The sequence below is a fragment of the Seriola lalandi genome, unplaced genomic scaffold, assembly GCF_002814215.2.
Source record: "Seriola lalandi dorsalis isolate HSWRI2012SDOR001 ecotype SW California unplaced genomic scaffold, Sedor1 jcf7180002049707, whole genome shotgun sequence".
NCBI lineage: Eukaryota > Metazoa > Chordata > Actinopteri > Carangiformes > Carangidae > Seriola > Seriola lalandi.
In genome coordinates, this window is record NW_019520260.1 from 12,164 (window position 1) to 23,888 (window position 11,725).

At 38.2% G+C, this 11,725-nt stretch overlaps 4 protein-coding genes across 4 annotated transcripts in view; all 4 read right to left on the reverse strand.

The window, feature by feature from the left end:
* LOC147819777 (GTPase IMAP family member 7-like) overlaps window positions 1-1,548 on the reverse strand; it is a 5,673-nt gene extending 4,125 nt beyond the window's left edge. The window contains exon 1 of the mRNA XM_087171626.1: window positions 1,446-1,548. Within this exon, the coding sequence (XP_087027752.1) occupies window positions 1,446-1,452 (7 nt within the window). The 5' untranslated portion in view covers window positions 1,453-1,548. The remainder of the gene's footprint in view (window positions 1-1,445) is intronic.
* An 823-nt stretch (window positions 1,549-2,371) lies between these two features.
* LOC147819778 (GTPase IMAP family member 7-like) lies at window positions 2,372-5,639 on the reverse strand. Its single transcript, XM_087171632.1, has 2 exons — window positions 5,526-5,639; window positions 2,372-4,437 (listed from the first exon to the last, which is right to left on the reverse strand). Exons 1-2 carry the CDS (start codon window positions 5,530-5,532, stop codon window positions 3,419-3,421), a joined length of 1,026 nt encoding a protein of 341 aa, XP_087027758.1. The 5' UTR covers window positions 5,533-5,639; the 3' UTR covers window positions 2,372-3,418.
* A 603-nt stretch (window positions 5,640-6,242) lies between these two features.
* On the reverse strand, window positions 6,243-9,747 carry LOC111648923 (uncharacterized). Its single transcript, XM_023398677.2, has 2 exons — window positions 9,330-9,747; window positions 6,243-8,107 (listed from the first exon to the last, which is right to left on the reverse strand). Exons 1-2 carry the CDS (start codon window positions 9,334-9,336, stop codon window positions 6,837-6,839), a joined length of 1,278 nt encoding a protein of 425 aa, XP_023254445.1. The 5' UTR covers window positions 9,337-9,747; the 3' UTR covers window positions 6,243-6,836.
* Window positions 9,748-9,843: 96 nt separating this feature from the next.
* Window positions 9,844-11,656, reverse strand: LOC147819779 (GTPase IMAP family member 7-like; the record flags this gene model as incomplete). The annotated part of the gene is made up of 1 exon (XM_087171614.1): window positions 9,844-11,656. A coding segment is annotated over one exon (1,088 nt), but the record flags the coding sequence as incomplete, so codon positions are not given.
* Between the last annotated feature and the right edge of the window lie 69 nt (window positions 11,657-11,725).

The window sequence follows — 11,725 nt, forward strand, 5'->3', positions numbered from 1 at the left end:
TAATGATTCATTTTGCCTAGTTGTACACTATAAGGAAGTATGGAAAGTATTTGTTTTATTATTAAGCGGCTGGTAAATTTGGGTGGGTGGTTGCATGAATTAATTTACGAGAGAGAGAGAGAGAGAGACCTTTTGTGTCACTAAATGCCAGCTGGAGTGTGTGTGTGTGTTGGTTAGATAACGAGTGGAAGTCCTGCATCTGTATAATAACAGTTTGCGTAAAATGATACTTGGTGTTGTAATAGCTCTAACTCTGATGGATAATATCATTATCTGAAACTTTTTTTAATGAACAGTACCAAAACAATACCAAACAGTACCAAACAATATGAAATATTTCTATTACCACATGAAAAATGTAGTTTGTATATTAATAATTGTTCAATTCATTTTCTTAGTGTTACTACGATTAACACAAAACAAGGTGAACCTTCATTCACCTAGAATAAACTTCCATCTAAGACGTGCCCCAACTGGCCATTTTTAAAAACAGGATAAAGACTTGTGTGTTCACCTCTGCTTGTAATTGCTAATGTGCATATATCTCTCTATTTTTCTATCTATCTTTATGTAAAAAATTTGGATTCCCTGTGTATGAAATCGGCCATGTACCTTGCCTTGCCTTATTGTTGACCTTATTTTCCAGGAAGTGACACCAGTAAGACCAGTTACATATCCATCTTTTCATGTTGAAGCACCTGCATTAAAAACTGGATCGCTTATCAATCATAGTGATAATTTAGAGTAGTTTAGATGTTGTGACAAAATGTGCTAAAATGTGCCACTGTTAATGTGTTCTTACCAAGAACCATGTCTGATTTTTTTTTTTCTTAAAAGACATGGAAGCTTAATAAATAACTAGATAACCATCATAAATGTCACATACTGCACGTACACATAACTGATTATCTCCTGTGCTTCCAGAAATTAAACTCTTTCTTATCACATATCTAAGATGACAGCCATGGTACTGTGATGGCAAATGAGCGGGGTAGCTAATTTCACAAAATGGGAAGGATCGTGTTTCAGTTATAGGAAACAGCCCAACTTTAGGAAGAACAGTGTGATTCACAGTATCAAATATATTGTATATTTATTATCTATTTAAGCAAAGAGGAAAGTGATCATGAGCATGGTGCCATGACAATTCACCACTGTGAAAACTTCTCAGCACAGTTGAACTAGATCCTTGTTTATTACGATCCTTTAAAGCCTCTGTTTGTTTCTGATTCTCATTCTGATTCTGCAGCACTATTTAACCAGAAAGCACAGCCAGGTTAAAGCCGTGAGTGAGTGAGAGTCAGACAGAGAGAGGTAATGAAAAGTTTGTTGCAGTGAAATGAACACTTTTAGCACCGTAAAGCTTTTCATTTTACATTTCTGTGTGTGTCCAACTAAAGTTCAGTGTTGTCACAAAATGATTTAAACAAGTCAATGTAACTCACCATCCATGTTGTGAGAGCAGAAATCGACACGGTGTGAAGTTTAGACTCGAACGAACTCTGCGTCTTCACTCTGTGACTCCTTTCCTCTTTCTCACTCGTTCTTTATTTGAAATCGTTTTTGTGTCTTTTTGACGTGGCTGCCCTCCAAGTGACTTCCTGTTGAACTTCCACTCACTGAAAACAAGGCGGGGCTTTTGTACAAGACGCACGTGTTAGGAGTGAAAACTGATACCAGCAGTTTGCTGATGTTCGTTGATGAGGTTTAGGATTACTTTGTGTTCAACAAGTGATTATTAACACAAACACAGTGAATTTAGGTTGAACTGGTAAAAAAAACTCAGTTTAAATATCAAACAAATGTAAATACTGCTGCAATAGGTTGTGGGCTGAAATTCATCCACAATAAAATGATATAAATTGAAATAGATGATCAAGTGCTTAGTTTTCCAGTTCTCGAAGAAGAGCTGAAGTGAAACAGCAAACGGAAATGAAAAGACAGCACACAGCAGCTCCACCTTCACACCCATCATCACATACTGAAATGGTGTTTGTTTGAAGAGTATTTTTGTATTTCCGCATTATTGTTGATTGATGAACAGCTTCAACATCTTTTCATTTTCAGACACGAAACACAAACTCAAAATATTTCATGGCTTTTACCCTCATAAGTTTTTCCATATGATGAATCTTTTTGTGGTTTCTGAGGACACCAGAGAAACAGCAAAAAATAACCTTTTAGGAAATGAAAGGTGGGTTATACTATACTGTATACAGTGTGTGATCATTGTGTCAGTACATGGAGCATCCTGGGATTTAAATATACTGCACTAAGCACATGAACCGTTTACATCCTGTGATTTGACAGAGTAACATCATCAACAGCCAGTGTTAAAGGATTTATTAAAAGAAAAAGAGAGACCCTGAAATATGCGAACAATCATATCTTTTATTATTTATATAAAAAACAATCATGGAATACATACATTAGCACAGCAAAGACATAAAGAACAGAAACGCATCTTAATTCAACACCTAAAACTCATGGACTGTCTAACTTTCCACATTCATATCGAGGCACTAAAATAAAATATATTTACAAAATGATCAAGCCGTCTTTGTATATTTTAATAAGAGCTTTACAAAGTATCAGTGTACAGTCACACAGAGTGCAATTGCAGACTGATATTGAACAAAGAGTGTACATGAACTTTATAGAAAAAAGAAAGAAGGAATCACTGCATGTTCAAGGACAAACCACTCCTTAGTTTGTATTGGACAGTATCTGATGAAGAGCATACAGGTGGGAACAGATTCCCATTCAAGCTTATACAAAGCCAAGTCATACAAAGTTCAAACCAGGTTAGACAAAGTGCAGACTATGATTTTTCTATTATAGTAGCTCTTCCACCTGGAAATGGTTGCTCCTGTATTCACTCTGTGGTTGACTGTTCCAGTATTTATAATTACAGAAGTCTTTCACATTATGGTGTGACGACTTCATTGTTTCTGAAACCATGATGAATAAGTTTTGACTTATTTAAGATGAACTGATTTTGACTAAAGAAATGGATTATTCATAATTTGATGACTTATTCATTCATCCATTGCTGTTTGTGCTTTACTTACTCATTGGTTATCACACTGACATGTACACATTAATTAATTAATACATTGTCCAAACCATATTACTCTTTTTAGCCACACTAATACAGTGGCTCTGTGGATGGCAATGTCAGTTAGTTCACCCCTTTTGGTCAAACATGAAAAACAAGAAACTCTTGAAATACTCAACTGGATGGGTTGCTAATGACTTTGCTGATCACCTAAAGCTAACACCAACAGATTCGATCAAACTCATGTTTACAACTCTTTTTAGCCTGTTATCTGATCTCTTCCTGTGTCATGTTCCCTGATGATAAAACAAACAAACAAACAAACAAAAACCCCACCAAACCTACAGTACAAAAATCACTTTAGGTTGACTCCTTTCCTTGAATTCTTGGCATATCCATACTTTTCATAACGGCCTCAATGGCCTTCTCTGCCGCCTCCTTTGTTGATTTTGAATCCTTAACTGCACAATATCCTGTATAACCTGCTCTAGCTACATTCACTGCTATGTTCATTGCATCTTTTGCTAGTGTTACTGCTACTGCTTTTGGTGACTGCAAGTGTTCCACAAGCTTTGTAACCATTGCTGGCACACCAAGTAAACCTCCGAACAACATGCCTATCCCTATACCTGTCAACTGGATTAAAATGCGTGCTGACACTATTTTTTTGGCTTCATTTCTGACCTCTTCCTGTGACATGTTTGTGAATGTCTGTCTAATAGTCGTTTCCTCATTTTGTATGTCTCTCTCAATTTTCTGCAGCATTTCATTGGTATAGCAGCCTCCATTGTTTTCCTTCACTATCTTGTCAAATGTGTTGAGCAGCTCTGCCACCTGGAACTCGTTGCTCCTGTATTCATCCTGCTCCGTCTTCTTCCAGTATTTATTATCAATGACGTGACACCGGTTGCCGCACTTCTTCACCAGATCACTCAGATCCTCACTCTGACTGACAAACTCCTCAATCTTCTTTCCTTCATCAAGCTGGTCGCCATGAGTGAAGAGAATTACAGCATATTTCAGAACTGCTTCAGAGAAATACTGAGATATTCTGTTGATGACAGCCTGCTCTTGCTCGGTGAATCTATCCACTTTAAACACAATGAGAAAAGCATGAGGCCCAGGAGCGCACTCTGTGATACAACTCACTATCTCAGGCTTCAGCTCCTCCTCAGACTTGTTTGTGTCAAACAAACCAGGAGTGTCGATCAAAGTGATTCTTCTCCCATTGACAGATTTGGTTACTGCTTTACATTTGGTTGTTCCAGATTTGGGAGAATTATCTGTCTGGAATACTTGATCTCCAAATATAGTGTTGGCTAGGCTGCTTTTCCCAGCTCCACTTTTTCCCACGATGACAATCCTCTTTGTATCTGGCACTGAAAGAGAATAACCAACCTGTAATGACCCTGTACTTTTGTACGTTCTCTTGCTACTATATATTTAGTCACACACATATACACGTGAATCAACAATCACAATGGACACAACACTTTAAGAACAAATGTCCTAGCAAAGCTTCCTTTGATTCTCTTTTTTTTGGCCATGAGTATAGCAGAAATAGCTGCATTTCAGCTACATATACACGTTAGTCAACAATCACATTTTTTATCACTCATTTCATTGTGATTGTGTATGAGTTTATTCACAGAAAATAAGCATCACAGACAGCACCCATAAGCTGTTAACCTTAGCTGAACAGATGAGACTGTGATTGTCTACAGCCTCTGCAGGTGTAATGAGTTGTTTGTCTTTTAGGTCATGTTGTTTAATGATTTATATGGCCTAGTTTTAAATCAACAGAAGTAAGGAAAGTATTTGAGTGTCAGTAAACTCCAGCTGGAGTGTGTAAATGTGTGTTGGCGCTGTAATGGCTCTAATTCTAATGGACATTGTCAGTTGCTATTATCAGTAGTACCAAACAATACTAAATATTTCTTTTCCCACATGTAAAATTTAATATGTTATATTAATGTTCTTAGTGTTACTAGGATTAAAACAAAACAAGGTCAAGCTTCATCCACTTGGAATAAACTTCCATCTAAGACATGCCCCAACTCCAACTTTTAGGAAACAGCCCAACTTTAGGAATAACAGTGTTATTCACAGTATCAAATATATTGTACTTTTATAATCTATTTAAGCAAAGAGGAAAGTAATCATGAGCATGGCGCCATGACAATTCACCACAGTGAAAACTTCTCAGCACAGTTGAACTAGATCCTTGATTAGAACGATTCTTTAAAGGCTCTGTTTGTTTCTGATTCTCATTCTGATTCTGCAGCACTATTTTACCAGAAAGCACAGTGAGGTTAAAACCGTGAGTGAGTGAGAGTCAGACAGAGAGAGGTCATGAAAGTTTCTGAACATTTTTAGCACCGTAAAGTTTTTCCTTTACATTTCTGTGTGTGTCCAACTAAAGTTCAGTGTTGTCACAAAATCATTCAAACAAGTCAATGTAACTCACCATCCATGTTGTGAAAACGACAAAGAAATCGACACGGTGTGAAGTTTAGACTCGTACAAACTCTGCGTCTTCACTCTGTGACTCCTTTCCTGTTTCTCACTTGTTTTTGTGTCGCTTTGACTTGGCTGCTCTCCAAGTGACTTTCTGTTGAACTACCACTCACTGATAACAAGGCGGGGCTTTTTGAAAAGACGCACGTTAGGAATGGAAACTGATACCAGCAGTTTGCTGATGTTAGTTAATGAGGTTTGGGTTTACTTTGTGTTCAACAAATGATTATTAGAACAAACACAGGGATTTAACGTTGAACTGGAAAAGAAAAAACTAAGGAGATAACGACAACAACAATAATAATAATGCCCTGCATTATTGTATATGATGAACAGCTTTAACATCTTTTCATTTTCAGATGCGAGACACAAAAATGTTTCACGGCTTTTACTCTCATAAGTTTTTCCATATTATGTATCTTTTTGTGGTTTCTGAGGACACCAGAGAAACTGTAATATGAGCAAAAAATAACCTTTTAGGAGATGAAAGGTGGGTTATACTATACTCTGTACATTGTGTGATCATTGTGTCAGTACATGGAGCATCCTGTGATTTAAATATACTGCACTAAGCGCATGAACAGTTTATATCCTGTGAATTGACAGAGTAACATCATCAACAGCCAGTGTTAAAGGATTTATTAAAAGAAAAAGAGAGACCCTTAAATATGGGAACACTCATATCTTTTATTATTTATATAAAAAACAATCATGGAACACAAACATTAGCACAGCAAAGACATAAAGAACTGAAACGCATCTTCTTAATTCAACACCTAAAACTCATGGATTGTCTAACTTTCCACATTCATATTGAGGCCCCGAAAGAAAATATATTCTCCACGATTTGATCATGTATCTATTTCTGATTAACCTTATATTAATGATGAATATTTTTTATATTTATATTTTTTCCTACTATATTACTAGAAACCTGTCGGAGTCTTTACTTGTCGTCTTGAATGTGTCCTGCCTGATCACTGAGGACTTGTTCAGAGACTATATCTGATTAACTGACAGAAATATAAAATAAATTACAAAGTGGTTAATTACAATTTCAGGATGTAATAAGTGAAACATATAAAGAGAATAGTTAATATTTCCATCTAATTAGTCCTTGAGCTATGAAATTATCATGTTCCTGATTCTTTTTCACGTATTGCATTCGGTCATTTCCTCTACAACAACATATAAAAGCAACTTCTGATGTGATGCCATTATCGGCAGGTCAACACCATGTGTCTGTCAGCAGTGGGTTCATTCACTGAAGGCAACAGGCTTCTGCTGCTGCCTCTGCCGCTGCCACCACAGTTGCCATGGCGTCACTTCCTTCTGCAAACCCCTCTGCTGCTGCCGCCACCTCTGCTGCTCCTTCAACTGATGCTTCTGCTATTCCCTCTACTGCTGTTGTCACTGCTGCTCCATCCACTGCCTCTGCTGCTGTTTCACCTTGTTGTGCTGCTTCTTCCCCCTCTGCGGTTTCTTCTGCCTGTGCATCTTTTGCTCCAAGTACTTTCATTAAAGAGAGGTAACCAGTTGCTGTTTTTGCCATCTCTGCTCCCTTCACCACTGCTGTCAGTACTCTTTTACCTGGTGTTGCTGCTGTTTGTTCCTCTACCGCCCCTTTACCCTCTGCAGCTGTTTCTTCGTTTGATGCCTTCTCTGTTCCTGGTCCCTCTTTTGTCGCTGCTTGTCTAATTGCGCTCACACCTTTTATGGCACTGATTAAAATGGCAGCCTCTGGTCCAAGCAGTGCCCCCACCATCAGCCCTTTACCTGCGATGCCTGCGAATTTGGCAATATTCTTCTTATAGACAGCAGTTTTACTTTTCTCTCTGGTGTCTTTCTGACATACATTTCCTTCCTGTCTAAGTCGTTCTTCCTCTTCATTCATTTCTTTCTCCATTGCTTGTAGTAACTCATTTGTGTAGTGACCACCTTTGTTGTCTGTCACTATCTTGTCAATAGTGTTGAGTAGCTCTTCCACCTGGAACTGGTTGCTCCTGTATTCACTCTGTGGTTGACGGTTCCAGTATTTGTTATCAATGACATGACAACGGCCGCCGCACTTTTTAACAAGATCAATCAGACCTTCGCTCTGACTGACGAACTCTTCAATCTTCATTCCTTCAGGCAGCTGGTCGCCATGAGTGAAGACAATTGCAGTGTATCGTAAAGCCTCCTCTGAGAAGTACTGGCTCATTTTTGAGATGACTTCCTTCTCGTGATCTGTGACTTGCTCCACTTTAAGCACAAGGACAAAAGCATGAGGCCCGGGAGCACTCTCCATGATACACTGAAGTATTTCAGACTGCATGTCCTCCTCTGATGTGCCTGTGTCGAAGAATCCTGGTGTGTCAATCAAAGTTACGTTTCTTCCCTTGACGAGTTTTGACTCTGCTCGGCAAACACTTTTTTGTGAGACAGGCAACTGGTTTGTCTTGAACACGGTCTCTCCGAATATGGTGTTGCCAAGGCTGCTTTTCCCAGCTCCAGTTTTCCCAAGGAGGATAATCCTCCTTGTTGGTGGCACTGGAAAAGAATAATGTCTCAGATTAACTTTATTTCTCTAACATACATTTAGTTTCTCTTAGTTTGTCACTTGTGTTCAGTCAGTATTCTGATTAGTCACCTTTCCTGTCACAGCAGGGACAGAATATTGCACAGTATGTAGCGCTGCACTCTGCAGACATGCTTTGTAATCTCAGCCTCAATCAAGAATGATGGCGGACTTTGGCCAAAGGCAACTATGAACAGTAAATTGAAATAAAGAGGTGTGTCAGTTAATAAACATGCCCTCATTAGAGTAATTTAAATGGGTTGGACAAAATTATAGGAAAACCTTTCAGCATAATACAACACAATTCAACAGCACCATGGACATGTACAGCTTCAAAAATGACCATCCAGTTGAATCAACACCTCTTTAACACGGTTTCAACAAACCGTCATGACGGACGACTCATTGCAGGACTGTTGTATTAGACTGCATAAGTGTACCTGTACATATATTTCACCATATACAGTATGTTATACAGTATGTAAACCAGTAAGAACATTTATTGATGAACTGCAATCAGTTACAGAAGTTATAGAGCAACATCAAGAAAGGAAACTACTTTTAAATGCTAATTGTAGCTGCATTCCACTGATGCAGGAATCACGGTTCTCCAAAGGAAACCGGCATGTTTCTCATTCAGGGCTTGAAATTAAAACTGAGATAATATTGCTTTTTTTTTTTTTTTTTAGGGAGGCTTCTCCACACTTATTCTTTTTTATTCACAAACAGCTTACCTTACATTGTCTACCTCATTATGAATGATTGATCTGGATTGATATGAATTATATTATGAGATACATATCAGATCACATGAGAAGGTCACCTAACATTATACAGTAACTAACTAACTATAGGCTAAGTGACAAACAACAAAAACTAAGCATTAATGCTGTGGAAAAGAAAAGTTTAGGAAGTTACTTTTTTAATGACTGATTTCAGAATTTTATTGACAGGAATCCAAATGAAAAACTGATTTGTATTGCAATGCAAATAAAACAATATTTGTTATATTTTAATGCTGCATAAGAGAAGTATTATTTTAACCAAAACATCCTTTTGTATCACTTAACAATGTATTTGTTTGAGTTAATGAATATTGCTCAGTGTGGATAGAAAATAATTGAAAGGAGCATGGAGAAAATAGTCAATAGTAGCCCTGACAGAATAATAATAGAGAAAATAATCTGAACTCACCAGCCATGTTGTCAAAAAAGAAAAAAAATCCAATCAGCGTAGTCAGAGTTGATCAGATACTCTGATCTCTGTTCTGTATCTTATTTGCTCTCACTCTGGTTTGCCGCTAACCATTGAAAATACACATGTTAAACCACACGCGTCTTTCTATGCAGTCTGCTGAATGATCGTTTTACACAAGTCACTATCTGTAATATATCAGCAACAGTATCTAGGTTGTCCGGTCAACAATCATTCAGATGTAGGTAATAAAACATACAAACATTGACCTGGATTATTAGAAAACCAGATACAGTAAGAACCTTCACCTTATGTTAACCACAGTTCACCTCATCAGCTCACTCTATTCACTTCATAACACACTAAAAGGATCTTCATTAAATAGTTAAATGCATCATCCAAAAAGTGACACAAGAAACATTTATACAGCTGATCTAAGATTTACCTTTTGGTTTTAATGTGATATTTAGCCAAGCACGTTATATCACTTCTTTTCAAAAGAGAAAACAGTAAAAGCTTTCAAAATCTTTATTGTAGTGGACTTTGTGACAGACAGGGAGATAGTGGATTCCATAAAGCAATTCTCTTAATCAAAGTATCTGCATTTGCATCCCTGTTTAAAGTCTGGCCCACATGTAGTGTGATTGTCAGGTGCTACTTCCACATCTGGACCAATCCTGGCGCTCACACAGAAAATCTTTCAGCTGTCAGTCAACACTGGACAATGATGACAGCTGTAATCTGCCTATATGTGGAAGAATATGGGCCAGATTCAGACCAATGACCCTGGCATGTGCTGGGCCAGAAGTTTCATTTCGCTTTCTGTCTTCTGCTGACAGATACAATAAGGGAATTAAAAGGAACTTTCTGTCCATGGTTTCAAAAAAGCAAGGACATGACCTGTGTGCGAGAATGTTTGTTTCCTCATTATTGGTGCATGTTTTGTTTACAATTGTTTTGTTTCTCCTCTTCACCTCCTTTTGATCCAAGATGCATATGTCACTCAGTCTATTTAGTAGATCTTAGAATTCTACATTTACATTTGGCGCCCTCTGCTGTCATCTTTTTGCTGTGCAGTTTAAATAGATTTTTGCTGTAGATGAGCACTATGAGAGATTTCTAAAATATCAACAACAGTTTCTAAAGCTGTAAAAGACTTTCTCAAGTAGGATCCCCAAAAGTCTTTTAGGCGCATAGACATAATAAAAGACCAGAATAAGCCCATTTTCTTCAACAGAGTTAAAGAAGAGGTGATGCCTCTTCACTTTGCTTGTGCCTTTTGTTTTTCAGCATGTTTTTAGCTTTGTCAATGACAGCATTAGCTGTGTTCTCTGCTGCCTCCCTTACTCCGTCTGCTTGATCAGCTTCATTATATCCAATATAACCTCCTACTACTGCTCCTGCTGCTGTAGCGACTCCTGCACATGCACCTAATCCAACTCCAACTGCTGGAACTCCAGCTACTGCTACTGCCACCACTGCCTCCACTGGTATTGCCTTTGTTTTCATCTCCATCAGGGCTTTGACAACAGCAAAAACCATCACTGGCACACCAAGCAAAGCCCCTAACACCGCTCCTGTGGTAACACCAACTATTTTCTTGAGAAGATTTGAGACAATTCTCTTTGCCTTCTCTCTGATTTCTTTCTTAGACATGTCTGGTGATGACTGTCTGATCTCCTCCTCCGCTTGTTGTATTTCTCTCTCCACCACTTGTATCATTTCATTGGTGTAGTATTCTCCTTTGTCCACCATCGCTTTTATTGTGTTGAGTAGCTGTGTCACCTGGTGCTTGTTGTTCCTGTATTTGTTCAACCATTTGTTCTTCCAGTATTTATTATCAACCACGTGGCAGCGACCGCCGCACTTCTGCACCAGATCACTCAGATTCCTATTCTGACTGACAAACTCCTCAATCTTCATTCCTTCAGGAAGCTGTTCACCATGAGTGAAGACAACTACAGCATGTTTGAAAGCTTCCTCAGTAAAACAGTCTTTTATCTTATCGATAACCTGGTTTTCTTGCTCTGAGAATTTCTCCACTTTGAGCACAATGAGAAAAACATGAGGCCCAGGAGCGCACTCTGTGATACAGCTCACTATCTCAGACTTCAGCTCCTCCTCAGATCTCTCTGGGTCAAAGAAACCAGGAGTGTCGATCAAAGTGATTCTTCTTTTTTTAACAGATTTGGTTTCTTTCTGACATTTTGTTGTTTCAGAGTTTGCAGTATGGCTTATCTGGAACAAATCTTCTTTAAATATGGTGTTGCACAAACTGCTTTTCCCAGCTCCAGTTTTTCCCAGTAGCACGATCCTCAAGTCTGACCCTGGAAAAGAATAATGATAATGGACCTACATTATTTGTTTTGCTTGTTATTGTGTATTGCTTACTGATT